This window comes from Thamnophis elegans, chromosome 2 (genome assembly GCF_009769535.1).
Source record: "Thamnophis elegans isolate rThaEle1 chromosome 2, rThaEle1.pri, whole genome shotgun sequence".
Classification (NCBI taxonomy): Eukaryota; Metazoa; Chordata; class Lepidosauria; order Squamata; family Colubridae; genus Thamnophis; species Thamnophis elegans.
This window is the reverse complement of record NC_045542.1, coordinates 136,818,415-136,843,420: the sequence shown is the minus strand read 5'-3', so window position 1 is coordinate 136,843,420 and position 25,006 is coordinate 136,818,415. Positions and strand designations below refer to the sequence as shown.

Sequence of the window (25,006 nt, the reverse complement as noted above, 5' to 3'; positions counted from 1 at the left end):
CAGCCCTCTCTAAGCGGTTTACAGAGTCAGCATATTGCCCCCAACAACAATCCGGGTCCTCATTTTACCCACCTCGGAAGGATGGAAGGCTGAGTCAACCCTGAGCCGGTGAGATTTGAACCGCTGAACTGCTGATCTAGCAGTCAGCCTGCAGTGCTGCATTTAACCACTGCGCCACCATGGCTCATCTTTTTGTGAATGGCAGGATAAAAATTCAAGAGCAGCTGTGGCAAAACCTATAGAAAGATCATCTTAAGACAATGAAAAAAGGGAAAGTGGAAGATTCTACCTTCCACTTTCTGGACAGGAACAATTCTGTTTACAATTCGTGTTTTTAAGGCAAAAATTATTTAATGAGTATAATGTATCTCAGTTTCATATGATGAAAAAGAAAAGAATGGCTTGGATCTTAAACGCAACTCAGTTCACATGAGAAGACATTTCCATCTGATCTCCCTCCACCTATAGCTGTGATGGCGAACCTCTGGCATGCGAGCCATCAGTTCCAGCTGCTTTTCGGCCTTCCAGAGGGCCAGTGGAGGTCAGTTTCGCCCTCCCCAGGCTTCAGGAAAGCCTCCAGAGCCTGGGGAGGGCGAAAAACAGACCCAACGGACCAACCAGAAGTTTGTTTCCACAATTTCAGCACGCCTTTACAAAAAGGTTCGTCATCACTAATCTATAGCTTCATTCCCAAGATCCTCATCAGTTTTTTAAAGGACAAAGGAACGGAAGGCTGCATAAGAAAGGCAGAAGCAGGAAAGCAATTTTGTAAATTCAAACTTAGAAGACAAGGTCCTAATCCCTTGATTTTCTTCATCTAAAAATGCATCATCTTCTCCCTGCCCCAAATCAACCCTGTTTAATATATCATTCTATAGGGAGCCTTGGCTTATACCAATTCATTTAATGACCATTCAAAGTTACAACGGCACTGACCTATGAATGTTTTTCACACTTATGACTGTTACAGCATCTCCATGGTCACGTGGTCAAAATTTGGATGCTTAACAGCTGACGTATATTTATGACAGCTGCCGAGTGCTGTGTCCATGTGATCACCTTTTGTGGCCTCCGGAGAAGCAAAGCCAATGGGGAGGCCAGATTCACAACAGCCGTGTTACTAACTGAACAACTGCAGTGATTCAATTTAACAACTGTGGCAAGAAAGGTCGTAAAATGGGGCAATATAACTTTTTGTGAATGGCGGGATATAAATTCAAGAGCAGCTGGTGGCTGCTGGTGACAGCAGCTAAGTGTCTTGTTTAGCAACAGAAATGTCGGGCTCCATTGTGGTCATAGGTTGAGGACTATCTGTACAGGCTTTTTAAAAATATTACCCAATATTGTATAATGCTGTTTTTAAAGTTGATATAAAATGACAGCACATACACATGGCCAAGTTCATGTGCAATTGTAAAAGCAGTACTTAGTCCACTGTCTTCACTAATCGAACAACTTCGGTATGGATCACAGACGGTACCCAATTCAGCCAAACCTGGGAAATTAAAAAAAAAACAATAAAAAAGAACTTGTTATAAAGACACACAACATGCTGTCAAAAATGTTGTCATCTTAAAGAGTTAAAAAAAGGAGATTAAGCTTACCTAAAGTATCACATTTGTCATGAGCTCTACAAATATCCTGCCTGAAAGCAAAACACACTTTTAATTCCTTTAATCTCCGTGCAAGTCATCATTTGCAATACAATAAACCTATTCTTCCTGCCAAATGTTAATTTTCAATATTTTTTTCATACCAGTAACAACAGCAGGCTCAAAAACAAGAATGAACTCCATTTTTATTAAAAAAAGTGTTAGAATAATACATGTAAATTACATATGGAGTAATCATATATATATTCAACCAATGATCTGAAATGTAAATTAATATTAACATTCAACTGCATGCATTTAAATACTATTATTTTTGTCCTGGCCACAGCCAGTTTTTGGGATGTTATGATCAGCTTGTTATAAATCACAAGTGCATGGTCCTTCCCCAGTGGCGGATTAAAGCTCACTGGTGCCCTAAGGACTGACAAATCTTGGTGCCTCTCCTTTGTATATACTATACAAATCTTCATTGTTTTTTCTTTCTTTCTCAACTTTGTGGTGCGCCCTTTGGGCCTGGTGCCCTAAGTGTGTGCTTAGTCAGCTTAATGGGTAATATGCCACTGTCCTTCTCCACCTCTTTAAAAAAGAAAGGTATATTTCTGCTATAGAGGTTACAATATCTTGTATTTTCTTTTTGCCAAAATTCAGCCCATGAAGGTAGCTAGAAAGATTCTCCATAGGCTGTTCATAATGTATTGCTAAATTGATCCGGTTACAACCAGATTGTCCCTTACGCTTTTAACTAGAATCATTTGATATTTTTGCTGTTATAGATCAAGTCAGTTTTCTGCAACTTAGTACTATCTACATGTGTTAGGACTATATTTTCCATATTTCCCAGCAGGCATGCCCCATGGCTGAGGATTCTGGGAACCTATTTGGGTGGTACCAGTCTGTGGGAACCAAGTTTGAGAGCCAACATGTGCAGTGGTTAAAGCAGTAGGTTAGAAACTGGGAGACTGGGAGTTCTAATCTTGTGTTGGGCACAAAGGCAGCTGAGTGACCTTTGCCCAGTCCCTTCCTCTCAGCCCTTGCAATGGCAAACCACAACTGAAAAATATTGCCAGGTAAACTACATCAACTTGTCTAGACAGTCTCCGAGAACCAGATATGATTGAATGGCAGGGAAAAAACAATCACATGATTATTTCAGCATGAGCTGAAAGCTTCTCACGACATACCTTGTCACCAATACAGCAGTATCATGTTTATCTGGATGTTCTTCACTGAGCTGGTTCTGAGTTTGCTGCCATTGGCAAAAGTTTTTTAGTGTTGTCTGAGCATTGTAAGATATGGCTGGGCCATCCTAAACATAAAAGGTACAAAAAGAATGATTATATCTTTTTCTATCCTCCTTAGATGTCCTCCCTCCTTGCACCAGAAGTAAACTGGTATCAACTTTATTTATTTACCAATTTTATTAAAAGGCATCTCATTCGGATAATAAAATACCTATGTACCATTTTTCTGCCCCAAATATGCCTCAGAAAAAAAATATAAACTCAATAAACAGTAAAATGTGAAAAGGATGGTCATAAAATCGCAAAGTAATATGAACAAGATTCACAATCAGCTTTAGTAATTATCAACCGTACTAGAAACTATCAGAAAAATAGCTCTGCGTGTTTCCTCTCCCATAAAGTCTTTCCTACAAAAAGAAAAACTGAGTGCTAAATTACATATTAGATGGGCTCACACAACCCACTTTATTTGATTGCCAAATTAACCTATTTTCTGGCTTCTCGCAATGCACTGAATCAAACTAATTAAATTGCCTGCATTAATACAAGGTGCTGATCCACAAAAACAAAACAGCCCAAGTTAAAATCAACTGAAGTTAGCATATTGTGAAAACATAGATGTTAGCTTTTTAACTGAGTCCCAGGATGCTGTGCTAGTGAAAGCGTTGAACTAGGATTAGAGAGAGCAGACTATTAGCCATAAAAACACATTAGGTGACTTTTTAACCAATCACTCTCCATTAGATGCCTCCAAGCTTCTAGAATGGCTGTCAGAGAAAGTAGAGAAATGCAATCCATTCTCAACCTTAGCAACTTTAAGCAGTTTGGGATTCAACTCCCATGATGGCTGGGGAATTCTGGGAATCACAATTTAAAGTTGCTAAGATTGAGAAATCCTGATCTAAAGACTAGAGGACAGGGGAGTGATGTAATTAATCTAATAAATAAACTTGATTTGATCTGGCTCACTGTACATCAATGGTGGTGAATCTTTTGGCCTGGGAGTACATGTCAAAAATCGGAAAATATCCTTACTAGCATTGATGATAAAGCCTAGTTTGGATAATGAAATGTCTGCAAGAAAACAATCAAGCTCAGAGAGTACCAAGGATCCCTCAAATCAGAAAATGTGTAACTTGATCCTGCTTGCATGTCACCCCTCCCACAACAACAAAAACAATTTGCTATCTTAGCCTTCCCACATCATCTTTCTTCATTTTATTTATACATCTCTATCTCCTTCTGCCAACCTAGCAGTTCGAAAGCATGTAAAAATGCAAGTAGAAAAATAGGGACCGCCTTTGGTGGGAAGGTAACAGCTCTCCATGCACCTTTGGTGTTTAGTCATGCTGGCCACATGACCATGGAGATGTCTTCGGACAGCGCTGGCTCTTTAGTTTTGAAATGGAGATGAGCACCACCCCCTAGAGTCGGGAATGACTAGCACATATGTTCAAGGGGAACATTTACCTTTATCTCTATCTCTGCCTACATCTACCTACCTACCTACCTACCTACCTACCTACCTACCTACCATGTCTGTCTGTCTGTCTGTCTGTCTCTGTATCTATCTATCTATCTATCTATCTATCTATCTATCTATCTATCTATCTATCTACCTACCTACCTACCTACCTACCTACCTACCTACCTACCTACCTACCTATCATCTATCTATCTATCTATCTATCTATCTATCTATCTATCTATCTATCTATCATCTATCTATCTATCTATCTATCTATCTATCTATCTATCTATCTATCTATCTATCTATCTACAGTATCAATCTTTCTATCTATATACCCCTATATCTGTTTGTAGGTATGTATATGTGTATGTATACAACCGAGACACATAGTGACTAATGATTTTTGGTCTTAATGCAAGCTAAAATATATAGGCCCCATGACTGAGATACATTTAAACTACCTGCCTCTACCAGTCAGGTTTCAGCAGTTTGAAACACAGTGGATTGTCAGGCATGACATGTTGTATAGCATCTCCTTGAAGGAATAATTAAGAAGGCATTTTTGGAAACATAACAAGCAGATACACAAAAGAAAGGGAGTATTCTCAAAAGCAATTACCTGTTCATTATGTATGATGGCTAATTTCACAATAACAATATTAATTAAATTCCCAATGCTTGGGTCTTTGTATATAGATGCTACCTGCGTAAAAGATAAAATTTTAAAAATGTTAATTAGCATACAAGCAAGGAAAGAACTGACAGCTTCCCCCCATCCTTCTTTTGAAAATGATGCCGCTTTTATTGTATTAACAAATATACAAGGAAGCAAAAAGTGAATGTTACACAGAAGGAAATGCTGCACCATAAAGCAGCAGGCAACCAAGATTGGAACTGGATATAACTTTTTTTTTTCCTTTCAGTAAGCAAGCACAGATGGAAAACAGCCCTGGGCTACCAGACTGACTGACAATCTTCCCTATCCAGACTGGTATTATCTTCCTTAACTCGTATTATTTATATATCCTCCCTTTGACAGTCATACAGGTGTTGGAAACGCAGCTTTTACAGTCATAAAGTATAAAGCACCTTCTTGGTGGTCAGGAAGCAAAAGCCATGATAAGTCTACTTTAAAGCCAAAAGGAAATCTAAAGTTGAAATGAGGAATCTAGCAAAAAGAGTGGCTTAAGAAGCATAGAGCAGATTTAAAAGAGAACACAGGGGGAAAAATGTTCTTTGTTTATATAACATTCCAAATTTATTCTACAAGGAGAAAAAAAAATAAAAAAGGGTTTTTTATTTATTTTGGGGTTGTTTTTTTGTTTGTGGGGTTTTTGTTTTGTTTTGCTTTGTTTCTTTCAGAAATCACTGTTCTCCGGGAAAAAAATTGCTTAGGCATTTTAGTAATTATAAGTCTGGGAACAAACAGAGACCACACAAAAATAGGCTGTTTTCAAATACCAAGACTTACCTCAATATGCAAGACTATATACATTTGTAAACAAAAGTCCTGAATGTAAAGATATGCAGCTTCCAGGATCTTACAGAATGGTTTGGACATAGAAATAATGAACTATTTCAGCAAGTTATGTCATTGTTTGGAGTGAGGATTTCTGGACTCAAGCTGAATGCTGCTTTCAGGACTCCCCCAGAAGAACTGCCCACAGAGTGCAATGGAAAAATCCAGGAGTTTTTAGCATAATTACAATTGCACAGTCATTTTCTTGACGTGAGTTCTATGTTTGGTAAGCACCTTTTACAAAGAGAATTGGCTGTATCTTGGGAGGCTCCCTTTGACCTATCAGATCATGATTCCAAATCAGAATTCCAAATCAGGAGACTTCCAAACCAGGGGTGGGTTCTGGCAGTCACTACTGCTGGTTTGCTTGTGGCTGCACTGTGCACGCATGCACTGTGCAATATAAATTGCTCTGCGCAGAAGCAAAAAACCAAGATGGCACCATCCTGAAAACTGGTTCGGGCGTATGGCAGGCTTGGGTAACTGCCGGTTCCAGTGACCCAGGCTGCCAAACCACTTCCCGTTCAGCTGAACCGGCCCGAAATGGTAGAAACCCACCACTGTTCCAAACCATTCCACTGTGGGTAGTCATATTTTATACCCAAGAACCCTTCCACCATAGGTAGTCATGTTCTACACTGAAGAACCATTCCATTGTGGGTCATCATGTTCTACACCAAAGAATCATTCCACCGTGGGTAATAATGTTCTACATTTAGAGGCCAATAGAAGGAAAAAGACTAACATAGGCCACCCACTCAGTTTGGTTAGTGCACAAGTATAACATTTCAGAGCACATTGGAGGTGCACAGCAATATAGAGAGAGCCAGTTTGATCTATCGATTAAGGCACTAGGCTAGAAACAGAGAGACCATAAATTCTAGTTCCATCTTAGCCATGAAATCTAATGGGATGAGCTTGGGCAAACTCTGTCAGCCCAACCCATCTCATAGGACTGCTGTTGTGGGGAAAATAAGAGGAGGAAGGAGTATTAGGTATATTTGCTGCCTTGAGTAACTTATAAAAGTACTAATGGTGGGATATACATACGGTAAATAATTAAGTAAAATAAATAAATTTTAATACTTACTATAGACATTAATGTCAAAATGTAGTGCTGAAGATTAGTCCCATGGTATGAAGCCATTCGACTGTCTGCCACCACCATAACTTCCACATATCGAGGATAGGAGAGAAATCTTTTGATTCTTCGTGGGCTACTTTTTTTCCTTATGTTGCCAGTGTTGTTTTTACTGGATGCAGGAAATTGCCCTAAGTTAAGTTTCAAAGCCTCTACGTCAGAGAATATGCTATTGGGGGGCCACTGCTTTGCCCTGTTTTGTCTTTTAGGGTTTCTGTGATTTTTGGCATGCCCTGCAGTTTTAAAAGAAAATAAAGTAGTAAGCATCCTCCATAAGATACATTGGTAACACCACAAAACCCAATCTAATCTTTTCTTGTTCTTAGTACAATAAACAAAACACCATGCTTAAAAGCAGGCATTAAAGTAAAGAAATGAAAAAAGTAGAGCATGTTTGACACCTTTTCCAAATGTGTTTATGAACCAAAATGCATGTATTGGCTGTCAAAATCTACAGTTTTTAAAAGAAGTCATGGTGCACCACAGTTAAATTCCCTTAAAAAATATTGCATGTTAATTAGAATTGATAACAAATTTATGTCAATCTACTTCAGACAAAACCTAAACTGTTATATCATAAAGTATATACTCAAAAAGAAAATGTAAACTAAACTGGCTAAAAAAGGATAGGAAGGGAAAATGTTAAATGGAAACATATAAATGAACTATTCAATATAATAATAATGCAATTACCAAACCATTCACCTTTCAGAATTATACTACTATTCTACAGACAGTCAGAACTGAAGAAGCTTCTTGGACGAGAAGCAAATCGTCTTCAAGGTGGAGTAAAGTCTAGTTGCCTTTTGAAAAAGCATCTTTGGGATATTTTATAAACACTTAAGTTATAGTAATATAAATAGCTACTGTTCAACTTTTAAATAATTGAATTGATTCAAGACCAGTGTTTCTTGACCATGGCAACTTTAGGATGTATGGGCTTCAATTCCCAAAATTCCCCAGCTACCAAAGAAAGGGAATGCTGGCTGGGGAATTATGTGAAGTCCACATATCTTAGAAGTTGTCAAGGTTGAGAAACACTCAGAGTCATATGTTGAAGGGGGGGGGGGAATCTGAATGTATCTATTTTATAACTCTCAGTCTTGAATGTCAATAAAATTAGCAACCATGTCATTTAAGAGAACTATTCATTCAAAGGAAATTTCTATTCACCAATAGTTTCCAATGATACTCTGTCATTAATTTTGTGGGGTTATTTTCCATTGGTTTCCACAGTGTAGATCAAAGCTTGTTTCTTAATAAATGATTTAACAGAAGATAATCTGCCCAGCTTTTTAAAAAATTTCAGCATCAGTAAACAGAATATTACTTATATCATAACAAATACAGAGAGACATAGGTAATAATAAAGTTGGGCACATAGTTCAAACAATACAACACCAGGTCTAGAAATCTTTAAAAATATAAGATACCCAGGCTATATGGCAAATCACATATCCGAAACCCTGTATCCATATGAGTTGCTATGCTAAATCAATGTCTCTCAACCTTGGCAACTTTAAAATGTGTTAGATTCAACTCAAGCTGGCTGGGGAATTCTGGAAGTTGAAGTCTACACATTTCAAGCTGCCAAGGTGCTAAACCAGGGGTGGGTTCCTGCCAGTTCTAACCTCTTCTATGGAAGAGGTTCCACAAATCTACAGTGCCCTTTAGAACCGGTTCCAGCTCCCTCCCCCCGCCCGTCTGCACATCATCAAGATGAAGAGCGAGAGGAGGAATTCTGGGAGTTGAAGTCCACAAGTCTTAAAGCTGTCAAGTTTGAACAGCCCTGGGGGGGGGGTTCTAAAGGGTTAGGGGTGCAAGGGTCTTGTAACTTGGCAGCTTTAAGACTTACACACTTCAATGCCAGAGTTCCTGAGCCAACATGACTGGAGGAGGAATTCTGGGAATTGAAGTCCACAAGTCTTAAAGCTGTCAAGTTTGAACACCCCTGGGTTTTTTTTTCTAAAGGGTTAGGGGTGTAAGTGTCTTGTAACTTGACAGCTTTAAGACTTGTGTGCTTCAAATGCCAGAGTTTCTGAGCCAACATTTTGGTTGCTAAGCGAGAGCATTGTTAAGTGACTTTCACCACATTTTACAAGTTGGCCATGCCCACCCAGTCACATGTCCAGCAAGCCACTCCCACAAAGCAGGCCACACCTACAGAAGAGGCTCTAAAATTTTTTGAAACCCACCAATGTGCTAAACTCTTATGAGAGGAAAATCACAAATTCTTAGTACCTCTGACTCTTTCACTTCCACATTTAACTAGTGCTTCAGAAACTATCATTTTCTATTACCAAACAAGAAAATAAGTGTAAACTTGGTTCCAAGTCGGTGTAGGGAGAATTTCTATAGTAATCTTGACTCAGCCACCTCAAGGCTAAATACAATAAGGAGGGAATTAGTTATTTCAAAAGGCTTGCACAAGCTGATTGTTAACTAATGTTCCCTCTGGCAAGTGCACATAGTGTAGATGGAAAATGATGGGGATTTTCTTACTGGCTGAATCTCAAATGATATTGCCTTTATTTAGAACTGTAAAAAATGTACCTTCGCTGTGTCTCAGTACACTGGGGATGTGGCAGCAATAAACTGGATTACAAGACTTGCATACAAAGTCATGAACATGCCTGGAGTAATCTGTATGGTTCTTGTTTAATGCAGATCCTAAAACAGGCCTGTTATGAATCTTTATTCAAAAAGCAAAGTGCAGAGTCTGTTCTTAACTAGAAGCATCTTGGATGTAATTGGATCTAAGCAGGGGTGTCCAACATTGGCAACTTTAAGACCTGTGGATTTCAAGTCCACAAGCCTTAAACTTGCCAACATCGGACACCCCTGATCTAGAGAACAGTGGAAATGTCCCACACATTGTTCTGCTGATGGAGGAGGAAGCAGCATCTTTGATTGAAAGGACTTTGAATTAGAAGCCCAAATCTGAGCCAGCAGTGTGCAGCAGCTGCCAAAAAAAAAGAAAAGAAAGCCAACGCAGTCCTAGGCTGCATTAATAGAGGGATAGCATTAAGATCACATGAAATGTTAATACCTCTCTAAAAGACCACACTTGGACTAATGCATCCAGTTTTGGTCACCACGATATAAAAAAAGATATGGAGACTCTAGAAAGAGTGCAAAGAAGTTCAACAAAGATGATTAGGGAACTAGAAGCTAAAACATATGAAGAACAGCTGCAGGAAATGGATATGTCTAATTTAATGAAAAAAAGGACTAGGGGAGACATGATAGCAGTGTTCCAATATCTCAGGGGCTGCCACAAAGAAGAGGGAGTCAAACTATTCTCCAAAGCACCTAAAGGTAGGATACAAAGCAATGAATGGAAACTAATCAAGGAGAGAAGCAACCTAGAACTGAGGAGAAATTTCCTCACAGTGGGAGCAATTAACCAGTGGAACGACTTCCCTCCAGAAACTGTGGGTACTCCAACACTGGAGGTGTTTAAGAAGAGACTGGACAATCATTTGTGTGAAATAGTACAGTTTTCTGCTTGAGCAGGGGGTTGGACTAGAAGACCTCTAAGATTCCTTCCAATTTTATTATTCTGCTGGTCACTTATAGTTGGAAATGAATTCGGGAAAGTCCTATTGAAGGGCTATAAGAGGGGGAAAAATGAATTCCTTGCAAATTCTGTGTTTTAAAAGGTCTGGATTAACATATAATAAGGTCTGGCTAAGTGGATAAATGGAAATATACCAAAGAATATGGAAAAGACACCAGAGCTGGTAATTTTGGAAGGAAAACTTACAGACATCATTATTGACAAAGATAGGGGAAAGCACAGATTCAGTTTCTTCATTGCCATAGCTAATTCTCATAGATGTTGGCTGTCAATTATGGTATTTAATCCAAATACCTTGAGTTTTCCTCATAGTATCTTGGAAAACATTATACTATGCATGTTGGCACTATGCATAATTCCTTGATTAAAGCAACTGCCACAACTTCATCTCCCATGGTCTTCTAAGCTGGGCTATTATACTGTTACACAAAGTGCACGTTGTTAACCCAGGTTTAGGGTTACTAGTACAGTATGCGCTGTGTGAATTTAACTTGATAGGAGAGGCCAGGACAGCAGAGAGAAAAGTGAGAGTTAAAAAAAAACAGGAAAAACTTCCTTCTCCTCTACTATGTGATTGATTGATTGATTGACTTGCAATATTTATACACTGACAATCTATGTGGCCTCCTGATGGTTTACAGGTTATTCATAGAACCATTCAAACAATTAAAACCATAATGTAATCAAATCTCCTTTAAAATCCGTATCTCAGCAAGGCTATACATTAAATATTTTATAGATAATTCTGTCTTTACTGCTAGCTTAAATACCCCCAGGGAGGGTGTTACCAGTTCCCTGGGAGCAGACTATTCCATAATCTATGTCCTACCTCCCACCAAGGTGGGAGGGAGAGATGCTCAACTTCCCAATTTGGACAGATGCACTGGTAATTTTATCTCCGTTTCAGGAAAAAAAAACCTGCATTCTATGTATCAACATTCAGCCCTGCTAAAGGGAAAATAACTAGCCATATACAATTACTGAGCTTTCCAAATCTTTTCTTATTGTTTCTAATCCATGCTTTCTTAAGGAAGAAAACTTTGACAGGAGAAAAGCTAGTGACTGGGGAAAATAAAAATCTCACATTTTCAATCAGCTCTTTGAGAAGGATCATCCATTCTCCTTTATTTGTCCTATGACACCGTTTAGCAACGTTTGGCAGGTGCCCAAGGCAGAGAGAATCCATTCAGAATCAGTTCCTGAAGGGGTTTTTCTCTACCAGCCATAGATACAGGTACCCTGTTTCCCTGAAAATAAGACCTCCCCGGATAATAAGCCCAATCGGTCTTTTGAGCTCATGCACTAAAATAAGCCCTCCCCTAAAATATTTAAACACATGTGTAGCCGGTCACCGCCATTTCCGGGGAGGGGGGGAGGGAATATGTCACATGTGCCCCACATGCACCTGCCCTCCACGCAGAATGGACTTGCGGAGGCCGCTACTGCAAACCCTAGCTACCGCACCCCTTCTTTTAGTGGTAGTCACAAAAAAAGCAGCATGCCCAGAGATGCTAGGGCTGGCAAGAGTGTGCCAGAAACAAAGACAGAACTTCCGGCCCTCTCTGGATCAGCTGATCTGTGGACCGAGCGTCAAGGTTAAGAGGCCTCCTGCACCTCAAAAATAATAAGACCTCCCCAAAAATAAGGCCAAGCACTTATTTCGGGGGTCAAAGGAAAATAAGGCCCTAGCTTATTTTCGGGGAAACACGGTAGTCCTCGACTTATGACCACAATTGAGCCCAAAATTTCCATTGCTAAGCAAGGTTCTGCTCCCTTTTACAACCTTTTTGCCTTTTGTTGTTAAGCAAATCACTGCAATTTTTAAGTGAATCACACAATCGTTATGTGGATTTGGCTTCCTCACTGACTTTGCTTGATGGAAGCCGAATAGGAAGTTTAGAAATGTTGATTACAGGACCCGGAACAATGCAATTTATAAATACACCCAAGTTCCCAAACGCCTGAATTTTGATCACATCACTGCAAGGGTTCTAAGTGTGAATATGGTCATAAGTCACATTTTTCAGTACTGGTTTAACTTCATATGGTCACTAAATGAATAGTTGTAAATCAAAGACTACCTGTATCTTTGTAATTTTATTTTTTAAGTCTGTGATGTAGGAACAATAGCATATGCTTATTATTAAGCAAGTTAAGCATGTGCCAATTCAATCTTGACTCAAATTGTCCAGAATCATCACATCCATATAATCATAAATGTTGTGAAAAACAGATGATGTGAGATCCCCTTTGTTTATAGACTATTCTACATTATGTTATTGATTGACTGAGAGGTTATGCCACCATGAAATCCAACTCTTACTTCACTTCTGGTAGAACTAGTCCTAAAACATCCACACCAACAAAGATGTCTATTCATTTCAGCTTATCTCTAAATGCTTCCATTATAGACAGTTTTCATTATTTCAAAGGTCCTTTTGATTACAGCTAATGAAAGCTGCTAACATTAAAGATAGTGGAAACTTATTCCATATTGCTATTACCTCACCTTGCCTCCAGCCTTCCCCAAAACTCCAGGTAGATAATACAATACTGTAATGCAGGCTAAGGTAATTCAACTTCTGCTCATTCTGCTAATGTATTTCAACTCAGACTTAATGGGGTCACTCACAGAGTCTCCCATTTCTATTGCTTAATGCACAGTTTCTGAGAACCAAGGACTATTCATTCCCAACACGACCTCCAAAACTGAGAGTGCAAAGCTGGCAACAGATCTCAATATTATTGTTGCAGAAACTTCCACACACTTCAATCTCTCAAAAAGCCACTTGAAATCACTCCACAATATTCTTCATTTCTGTTAATCTTGCAATTGCTGCTTATCTTCTAGTCCAGTTGGTCCACAGATGAGAAACACACACACACACACACACACACACACACACACACACACACTCCAACACTCAAGCACAAATGAAACAAATTGGCCGCGTGCAGTATCCTCTCCCTCACAATTTTCATATACTGTATGCCTTTGTTTGTTGATTTGACAAACAAAACAACAGTCTGGAAGCTTTCTATATTGGGAAGCTGTGAGCAAACAAGTGGATCGTAAAAAATGTATAGGGAAGCATTTAAATTCTCAATTCCATTGAAAGGCTGCAACGAGTTGTGAAAGTGAAATGTAAACAGGCTAGCAATTTTGCAAATGGGCACTTTCCCCAAACAATTGTGACCCAGACAACATGCTGCTACCATGGTATGGAGAAAAAGATAGACTTCTAAGTATATAGGAGGCACAATCTATGGCAAGGAGTAAGGAAAGGGAGTAATGACTGGCTTAAGCTCAGGGACTGCCCACAGGAACTGCAAAACTCATGTCTATAAAAGATTGCCCACCCTGCTCTTGCCCATGGATTGACATTCAATTTAGCTTTCTTTCTGTATTGTTTATCACAATCCTGCATGCTGTTTACCTTTTAGAAAGAAAGCAATGTGCATAAGTGAGCTGTCAGCCTCTCTCTGTGTATATAGATCTAAATTAGTCAAACCACATCTGATGCAAGTATATAAGAATCTGATTTATACTTCACGTAGGAGAGGGAGAGAGGGAGAGAGAGAGAGATCAAGTACGAGGTAATTTCTTCATGCGTTTAAGCTTCAAAGAGTTGTGTGCATTGAAGCGAGGGGACAAAGGACCTCAGACAAAAGCCTTTAACACTTCTGTCACCCACACTTCACCTGACCAGTCACTGTTGAAAGGGGAAGAAAGATGTTGGCGTCAGGTCCCCTGTAGGGCCCCAGAAACTGGCTAAGAACAACTCCTCTACCATGGCAGGAATCGGCGGAAGGCCTTTTCTCCCCTGATTGTAATTCCCTTTTGGCTCTTCTCAAGAAAAGGGAAATCTGATAGCTTTCCTACTCACAGATGAGATGAGTAATGCGGGGTCACTAGAGCTCTGGGCCTCGGGTGAACATTTCACCTCGATCAGGAATCCCCAGCCTCAGCAAAGGGCCGAGGCGTGCAGGCAGCCACACCAAGCATACCGGGACTCAGCTTTCGACCTTGTTCCCAATATATGAGAAATCACCTTATCAGTCGCTGCAGAGACTAAAGCAGACACGGCTCTCCCTAACCGCCCCCGAAGACCAAAGAAAGGTCAACAGGAAAACGTTGTGCAGGGAAGAGGAGGCCCCTGGCATGACACGTTTGAAAAAATATAAAGGTGAAACCAAGAACAAAAACAAAGGAAGCCAAGCAAAGAAAGGCCAAACCCCAAGTTGAAAATCATTCAGGAAGCTGAAGAAGAAAGGACCAGAAACAGGTCATTAAAAAGGACACCTCCTGAATGCAATGCGTAGGGAGAAGGAAAGAAAGACTGTGCACAGACTCACAGGTAGGGAGAAATAAATCTAGTGGTAGAAAATTGAAGGAAACTGCAATTGTGTGATCTAACCCATGTTTAATTGGAGATAAGCCTCCTATGCACAATGCAACTTATTCCTGTATATAGGAATTGCATTCCTAGTTTTACAGAAATATATTAAAGTAAAATCCAACCATTCACTGATTTATATAGACGTATGACCACAATTGAGCCCAGAATTTCTGTTGCTAAGCGAGACAGTTAAGGGATTTTTTGGCCCATTTTACAACCTTGCCATAGTTATTAAGTGAATCACTACAGCCGTTAAGTTAGCAACACGGCTGTTAAGTGAATCTGGCTTCCCCATTGACTTTGCTTGTCAGAAGGTTGCAAAAGGTGAGGGTGTGACCCCTGGAAAATGCAACTGTCATAAATATGAACCAGTTGCCAAGTGTCCGAATTTTGATCACGTGATCATGGGGATGCTGAAATGGTCACAAGGTGAAAAATGGTCATAAGTCACTTTTTTCAGTGCTGTCGTAACTTTGAATGGTCTCTAAATAAGCTGCTGTAAGTTGAGGTAGAATCTGCAATTCTATCATTCCCTTGTACAGTTTATTATCCCCTAATTTTCTTACCAATGTGCCATTAGCCTGTGCGCATGAAAGTTACTAATAATGGAATTATAAAATATTATAAAGCAGAAAAAAGGGTATGATTACACCACTTTTGCTTATTAATTTTTTGAAGTTCTATTAGAAATACTTACAGACCTGGGAAGGAAGAAGGGGATGGAGAGGAGGAAGGAAGGAAGTAGAGAAGGGAGGGAGGGAGAAAAGAAAAGAAAGAGAAAACAAGGTGGTGTCATAGCAGGGGTGAAGGATGGTAAACAAAGCATTCCAAACTATACTTTATAACCTCTTAAATGGAATAATAATAATATAAGAATGGCAAAGAAAAAGAATAACTATGTGAATGAATATCTATAACTGTATGTAAGAGAATAAATGACAGTAAAAATGTAAAGAATAATATAGGTAAATAATATTTGGTCATAAGTAGCTAAGTATAAATAAATAAAGAATTGTACATAAAAATGGATAACAAACAAGGAGATTATGAACGCAAGATAGAAATGTATAGTAGGGAAAATACTAACTGCAAAGAAACCGATTCGGAACTGCGGTATGATATACGATGGAACTTATTGTTCCTATGTTGTTTTTAAGTTACGTGTTTGTTTCTGTTGATGTGCTTATGTGTATAAAATAAAAATATATTTTTTTAAAAAAGAAATACTTACAGACCTTCCTTACAAACCCTTCTCCCTATACTCTCCTATTACTTCCACTCCTAGAATTGGCTACTGGCTAATGTAATAAGCTGGATTGGAATTCCGTTTGGAAAACACCAGCTCATCCTTAAAAATAAGAATATTTAATTAAAAACAATACAGCCATGATTTTGCTATTTCTTATTCAGCTGCTTGACAATGCAAAGTCCTGTTGTTGTGCACAGGTTGTAGAACTTACAGGATGTGGAGCATTCCTAAACCAGTCTCCCACAAAAGATCAGGGACATGATCATCTCTCAGGGAAAAGGAAGTGATACAATTTCTACACTAGTGTATAACCAAAACCAGATCTTTAGGACCACAAAGGGTCGTGTGGTTAGGAAGCTGGGTTGGAAGTTAGCAAATCCATGTTCAAGACCCTGAGTATTGTCATGGGACGGGATGAGCTGCCATCCTTTGCTCCAGCTCTAGCCAGGGGATGTGAAAGGAACTCCAACTGGGCATCCCCTGGGTGACATCACTGGCTAATCCTTTCAATGTGGAAGTGCTTCCATGCTTCTGAAATAACTGCATTGCAAGCAGATCTTTAAGATTCCACAGAAACAAAGATGATACCTACATGAGCCCTTCTCTGATGATTGAACCATATTATACTACAAGCCACAAACAAACAAACATGCTAACAAAAGCCACAACTAAACAAATCACATGCTTCAACATATTTGATCCTAGCCACCTGACCATCTAGATTTGATTTGATCTGATTTAATAAATTTATAGGCAGCCCAATCCCGAAGGACTCCGGGCGGCTTACAGAAATAAATTTTTAAAAAGTGAAGAGTTAAAAAAACGGAGGAAAACAGATTAAAAAACCACATCATGCACCCAGTCTAATCGGGGCTGGACCTCGGTCATGAGGTCAACAGCCCCAGGCCTGCAGAATAGCCAGGTTTTGATAGCCTTTCGGAAGGCAATGAGAGTGGGTAGGGTCCGGTTCTCTGGGGGTAGTTCATTCCATAGGGTCGGAGCGGCTACAGAGAAGGCCCTCCACTGGGGAGCCGCCAGCCGACATTGTCTGGCTGACAGCACCTGGAGAAGGCCCACCCTGTGCGATCTTATCAGCCGTTGGGAGGTATGTGGCAGAAGACGGTCTCGCAGATAGAGTGGTGATTCCCAACTTTGAGACCTTTAAAATGTGTGGACTCAATTCCCAGAATTCCCCAGCAAACATTCCAATGTTCTGATACATTTATATTCTATGAATGTTGCCCAAACCATTCTCTATTCAACCACAGCCTGCAGAAGCTAAGTCCCAAAACTGGTACAAGTAGTCCTCGACATACAACAGTAATGGAGCCTGCATATCGTGATTGTAAGATGTGATCGGGCAAACCGAGAGTGGCTGCCGCAGGAGGCTCCACCCACCTGCCCAGATGCTTCTGCGTATGCACAGAAGCGTTACACGAGTGTGTGCGCATGAGCAAACTGGTAGTAAGATAAATTGAAACCCACCACTGGCTGTGATGGTCATAAATCTAACTCAGTAGTAACTCATTTGGATGTCTTGTTATTCTGAGAAGCAATAAAATCATGACAACAGAACTCAAAAGGCAGAGATATACTCTAACAGCCAACTCGATAGATTAAAAAAATAAATTCCACTAGTACTAATTTTGCAAATAATGAAAAAGGTCCATGGAGAAATCAGGTTTAGAGCAAAACCACAGAATTCAATGGAACGTGTTATCTAGGGTAACCTGACCCGTGAATTCAAAGAGTTTCCTTTAAGCGTGATTGATTGAAGCCATCTTCTGGTATATCCTGTAGAAAAATATGCGAGGAACTATTAAACTAGACTATAAGAGGATGTGAAATGAACATCCTGTGTTTCATAGTGCTAGGACTTGATATCACTCTATCTCTAGCAATAAAAATCTAATTCTTGACCTTTTAACTATTCTCCCTTTCTTTATCATGAAGCAAATCTTAATTCCTCTCTCGGTATCCTACCTCAAAAACTCAGGAAAGACTCAGCTCCTAAAATCTGGTATGAGAAATTTCCTTTCTTTATTAAAGTTATTTTTAAGTTCCCAATCCCTTCCTTCTCCTGGCTGTCCCCTTCACTTCCCCTCCCTACAATAACTGGAAATGTTTAGATCAGAGTTATTTGAAGCTCAGATCTGAAAGACCCACTCAACAGGGATGCTGGCATAAAGAATCACAATTGGCACTGATCTGAGCTTATGACTAGAAAACTCTACTGGTAGCTACATTCAGTTCTGTGCTGTTGCAACCAGATCTTAACACATCAGAACTACCAGTGTGCAATATTTATTGTTGACAAGCTCCAAGGCTGCAGGCACAACAAACTTAAAAAGAACAGAAACATCAACTGCATCTTCTGTAGTTGGCAATTCAGATTGATCTATTACAGTCAAAACAAGATTTAAATTCCAACAACAGTAGTTCAATCACAAAAGATACATTTTGCTGCCAGAAGCACCTACAGCCAATGCCCAATTTCTCCAGACTGGGGTGGCAAAGGATACTGTCTGAACTTGGCTAACACCAGAGAGCTATGTGGGATAATTAAGGCTAAAACTGACTGTCCTTTCAACTGAGGGCAAATTCCCCTGCACTTGTAAGTTGCATTGCCTTCAATATATGCTGCCAACTGGATACCAGTACTTCTCTATGAAACTGGGTTTGATAAATTGACAGGTAGCGTCCGCAGGCCAGATGAGTCACACGCTGGCCCAGTCTAGCGAGGGGGAGGGGGAGTAGAACGTGTAATTCCTTAGCATCGACACGTGTTAATATAATACTGTATAAGGAATACTGATGATGTGATGGTCATTTTGAAAAATCCTTTCTTAGCAAGCCCCCAGAAGCCAAGAGGAACATACGTGCTAAATTTCAAGTTTGTAGGCTTTACCATTTTGGAGATTTCGTGATGAGTGAGTGGTAGTTTATATAGAGAGATTTAATCCTGTGGGCTGAAATCCTGTGATCAATGGAAAGCTCTGTGACCAAATGAAGTTCTCACAACAGGCTACTTCTCTGATGCATAATTGAGACACACACATCCCTTTGATTGATATGAACCTGAAGGCAAGAGATCACTCACATCCTGATGTGATGCAGGCAAGATATGCCGTGTGTTTCCCATCTGTTCTCTCTATGTTCCTTTCACCCATTTTTTCCCATCTGCCATGTGACACACCTAGACCCTCTAAGGACTTGACCTGGAAACAGGAAGTGTTCTATTAAGCTAAACGGGAGATAAGAGGAAAGTGGGGAGGCAGGAAGGAAGCAGCCTCTGCTCTAATGGGTGGAAATATGACTTTGAAATAGCGCCAAAAATTATATGTGAGTCATGGGAAATTCATCAGGTAAGATGTTCTTTCTTAGCTTAAAAGAAATGGGGATTGATATAAATTATGTTCCCTTTCATTTTAAAAACAATTATCTTTCAGTTTCCCCGTACCTGACCTGACTTTGGAATCTTCACACAGTACATTCTAGATCTGTCTTGATCTGAACATTTCTCTCTTAGGTTAACGAATACAGGTAGTCTTCAACTTACAACAGTTCGTTTAGTTTCCACGGTACTGAAAAAAGTGACTTACGGCCGTTTTTCACACTTATGACAGTTGCAGCAACCTCATGGGATCAAAATTCAGATTTTCTGGATAAACATTTAAATTGAACAGCGGGGACAGAGAATTAATTGATACAGAACATTTCTGTCCCCAGCAATCTAAAACTCATAGGAATATCAGTTCATGTAACATAGATGTTTGTACGGGTAAGATTATCACTCCTGCTGTCAAGCAAAACCAAGCATTTAATAGTAAGTGCCATACCATGGGTATGAATCATACAAGTGGCATTAAAATAGGGGCAGTCAGGCATAACACAGGTTATGTAGACAGTAAACACAGGATCAATCAAAATGGACTCAAAAACTTGGTTTACAGAAACTTGGTGGGATGAAACCCACAAATGGAACATATAGCTAGAAGGATTTAAAGGATTTAAATTATTTAAAAGAAATAGACCAAATAAAAGAGGAGGTTCCCAAAAGAAACCAGCATGGCTGCATAAAGAATTCTCTGACAAATTGAAAGACAAAAAAGATAAGTATAAAAAGTGAAAAGAGGGGGACATAACTAAGGCAGAATATCTGCAAATAGCCCAATCCTGTAAAGATGAATTAAGGAAAGCTAAGGCTCACAATGAAAAAAGGCTTGCCACAAAAGTAAAAAATAACAACAAAAAAAGCTTCTTCTAACATGTTAAAAACAAGAAAAATGTTAAGGAAACAATTGTCCATTGCTGAGAGAAAGTGGCAAAAAAGTGACAAGCAACAGGGAGAAAGCAGAACTATTTAACTCATTTTTTTGCATCTGTCTTTACACAAAGGAATAAAACAGTCCAACCTATCAAAAACAGCACCACAAAAACCAGATTAGCAACACAAATTGAAATAGGGAAGAAAATGGTAAGTGAGCAGTTGTCTACCCTAGACGAGTTGAAATCACCAGGATTGGACAGATTAGACCCCAGGGTTCTGAAGGAACTGGCAGATGAGATCTCAGAACCACTGAACTATATCTTTCAGAGATCCTGGAGTACCAGGAAACTACCAGAGGCCTGGAAAAGAGCTGATGTGGTTCCCATCTTCAAAAAAGGAAAAAAAATAGATCCAGGAAGACCTATCAGCCTGACCTCAATACCAGGGAAGATTCTGGAAAAGATAATAAAGCAACGGATTAGCAAACACCTAGAAGTAAACAAAATAATAGCCAAAAGCCAACATGGGTTTGTCAAAAACAGATCATGCCAGACTAATCTTATTGCATTCTTTGACAAAGTGAGAAATTAGTGGACCAGAGGAATGCCGTCGATATAGTTTACTTGGACTTCAATAAGGCATTTGATAAGGTAGACTATAACCTACTACTAGATAAAGTAGAAGAATGTGGGTTAGACAGCATCACCACCAGATGGATTCGTAACTGGCTGACCAACCGCACTCAACGTGTACTCCTCAATGGAACTTCATCTACATGGAGGGAAGTATGCAGTGGAGTACTCCAAGGCTCTGTTTTAGACCCAGTACTCTTCAACATCTTCATCAATGATTTGAATGAGGGAATAAATGGGGAACTCATCAAATTTGCAGATGATACCAAGCTGGCAGGAATAGTCAACACTCCAGAAGATAGGCTTAAGATACAGAAGGATCTTGACAAACTTGAACATTGGGCACTATCTAATAAAATGAAATTCAATGGTGAAAAGAGTAAGGTTCTACATCTAGACAAGAAAAATGAAATGCACAGGTACAGTATAGGAGGTACTTTGCTCAATAGTAGTAACTGTGAGAGGGATCTTGGCGTCCTAGTGGACAACCATTTAAATATGAGCCAGCAGTATGCAGCAGCTGCCAAAAAAGCCTACACAGTTCTAGGCTGCATAAACAGAGGGATAGAATCAAGATCACGTGAAGTATTAATACCACTTTATAATGCCTTGGTAAGGCCACACTTGGAATACTGCATTCAGTTTTGGTTGCCACGATGTAGAAAAGATGTGGAGACTCTAGAAAGAGTGCAGGGAAGAGCAACAAAGATGATTAGGGGACTGGAGACTAAAACATATGAAGAACAGTTGCAGGAACTGGGGATGTCTAGTTTAATGAAAAGAAGGACTAGGGGAGACATGATAGCAGTGTTCCAATATCTCAGGGGTTGCCACAAAGAAGAGGGAGTCAAACTGTTCTCCAAGGCACCTTAGGGTAGAACAAGAAGCAATAGGTGGAAACTAATCAAGGAGAGAAGCAACTTAGAACTGAAGAGAAATTTCCTGACAGTTAGAACAATTAATCAGTGAAACAGCTTGCCTCCAGAAATTGTGAATGCCCCAACACTGGAAGTCTTTAAGAAGATGTTGGATAGCCATTTGTCTGAAACGGTATAGGGTTTCCTGCCTAGGCAGGGGGTTGGACTAGAAGACCTCCAAGGTCCCTTCCAACTCTGCTATTGCATTGTATTGTATTGTAAATTCCGACACTCGGCAATTGGTCCTATTTATGACATTTGCAATGTCCCGGGGTCATGGGATCAGCTTTTGGGACCTTCTGACAAGCACAGTCAATGGGGAAGCCAGATTCACTTAAACAAACACGTTACTAACTTATCAACTGCAGTGATTCATTTAACCACTGTGACAAAAAAGGTTGTAAAATGGGGCAAAACTCACTGAACAACTGTTTCGCTTAGCAACATAAATTTTGGGCTCAATTGTGGTTTTAAGTTGAGGTTATCCGTATTTATTCCAGTAAAGGAATGAAGAATAGCAAAGAAATTAAAGATATGAGGTAAGCAAAAGAAAAGGAACCTAGCTGAAGCATCACTGCTTATACCTCTCCATACCTATCCTTGCAATCCACCTGTGCATCCTCTCATCCATACACCTGTTCACCTTTAAACTTTTCACCTCCCTTTCTGAGGATCTCAGCTTCACATAACCCTAACTTTCCCTTCCTCTCCACCCATTCACTGTTTCTTCGTCTTCGAGGCTTCATTCATTCTGTTTGATCAAGCCATCACAATGTTCTTCATTTGTGTTAGGTTTCTCATTTGTGTATTCAGTCTACATTCACTCAGCATCCATTCATTCCTGTCTCTCCCCAATTCTTCCCAATTCTGACTGCATTCCAACTTACCTTTGTATTCCTCCTGGCATTCTCAATTATAACACATAACACAGTGAGCCAAAGCATGTTGTTATACTGTATGTAAGCCATTCAGCTCCTTTTGAGAAACATTCATTTTTCACAATAGACCACGCCATATCCGCTATCTTTCTACTAGCGTAGGCACATCTTAGAATTTCTGTATTTCCGCCCATAAATATTTTAAGCAATTAACAGCATCCTTAGTGTCAAACCATTCGAGGTTCTGTTTATTCTCATGCTTGCTTTATGTCCATATTACATTCAGCAAAGAACCATCAACTGCACATTTGCAGAAAACATCCCAGAATTCAAGGCTATTCGCTTTATTATACACTGTCTCTAAATCAACAAAGTACAATAAACTTTCCTATGCCCATTCATTTTCAATGACCTGCCTGAGAACAAAAGTCTGATCTGAACATTCTCTCCTCTGCACAGAGTCGTGGTGCATTTCTCACTGTCCTCTCACTGTTCTACTCTTCTACTATTCTAATCAAAATTAATTTAATTAAATAGGAATTTAATCAGAATTAAGAGCTGTGGTGATGCAGTGGTTAGAATGCAGTATTGCAGGCAAACTCTGTCCACTGCCAGGATTTCGATCCCCACCAGTTAAAAGTTGACTCATCCTTCCATCCTTCCAAGGACCCAGATTGTTGGGGTCAATATGCTGACTCTGTAAATCGCTTAGAGCGGGCTGTAAAGCACTACATAAAAATTCCCTTCTCAACCTATGGGTGGTCTGGGTCTTCAACCTTGGATCTTCTACAAAAGGCCTGGGAGTTTGAGCCTTCTGAGCAGTATCTTTGTTCTTCCTAGCACTGCAACTCTTTTGGACAGAGAGCTTTAATGCTGTTCCTGGGAATTGTTTGAGCCACATTCCGTTTAGGATTCCCAGCCCCAAGAGTTCCTACCACCACTGAGACCACTTTGACCTTTATTTTCCACATCCAATTTCATCTTTGAGACCCTGGTACTTCTCCTGCTTCTCTTTCTTTCTTCCTGATATGTCTGTCACTTGGCATTACTATTTCTATCACCACTGTTGTCTTCTGCTTTGTATCTGTTACCACTCGAATGGTATGACTGTTGTGCTTTTAACTGTGTATGGTTTTATGTTTTTTTGTTATTTGTTTGTATTTCCCCTCCCTTGAGTTGTGAGCCGCCCTGAGTCCCCTCAGGGAAAAGGGCGGCATATAAATAAATTTTAAAAAAAATGATACCTGTGGTTGATTAGCTATTACCTGGATCAGGAAGTCCCAAAGGATCTTAGCACTATGACTCTCTATGACTTTCTATAGAATTTCCCATCTGGTCTTGGAAGGGTCTAGCCTATGCACTGTGCAGATGTTCCTGCCCACAATAGCCAGCTACTTGTACTTTTCAGTGTATCTTGTTCCTGCCTACATCTTGCAATCTGTCACTCTATGTTGGACTGTCTCTGCACTTCGGATCCTGTGTAGCATGGTAGATCCTTGCTACTATGGACCTGGTGTTTAGTGTCTGCTCTTGTGCTACTATGAGCAGTGCCTCAATGGTATTAGTCCAGTGCTTTCCAACTACTGGCAAAGATAAGGTAAAGGTTACCCTCGCACATACAGTATGTGTTAGTTGTTCCTGATTCTAGGGGGTAGTGCTCATCTCTGTTTCAAACCTGAAGAGCCAGCTGTTCAAAGACATCTCCGTGGTCATGTGGCTGGCATGACTACTGGTAGGAGATGGATATATCCTCTGTGGATGAGGTGAGCCCCCAACCTTCTGTTTTCCTGGAAAAATATAAAGACCAGGCTCTGCCAATTAGTGTGGATATCTAAGAATAAGAGGCAATCTTGGAGATGGCTGGCAGCTTGAAGCTATTCCCACTGTTTGCTAATTTTTAGCCTTTACATTCTTTTTAATCTTTCATCTCTACTTTCATCTTATAAGGTTTAACTTTGTTCCTAACTGTTTTTTATCTGTATTTGTGTTTATATTCTTTTATTAAAAGTGGCTCAGTGGCTAAGATGCTGAGATTGTCAGTCAGAAGGTTGGCAGCTCGAATCCCTAGCACTGCTTAATGGAATGAGCTCCAGTT

The 25,006-nt window shown here is 39.8% G+C and overlaps 1 protein-coding gene across 2 annotated transcripts in view; it reads right to left on the bottom strand.

Moving 5' to 3' along the window:
- The window catches only part of ADAMTS9 (ADAM metallopeptidase with thrombospondin type 1 motif 9), a 168,164-nt gene that overhangs the window by 131,018 nt on the left and 12,140 nt on the right, over positions 1–25,006 (bottom strand). For both annotated transcript variants that reach the window (XM_032211696.1, XM_032211697.1), the window contains exons 4-8: positions 6,935–7,218; positions 4,945–5,028; positions 2,795–2,919; positions 1,605–1,645; positions 1,390–1,495 (exon numbers count right to left, since the gene is read on the bottom strand). In XM_032211696.1, coding sequence (XP_032067587.1) covers positions 1,390–1,495; positions 1,605–1,645; positions 2,795–2,919; positions 4,945–5,028; positions 6,935–7,218 — 640 coding nt within the window. The remainder of the gene's footprint in view (positions 1–1,389; positions 1,496–1,604; positions 1,646–2,794; positions 2,920–4,944; positions 5,029–6,934; positions 7,219–25,006) is intronic.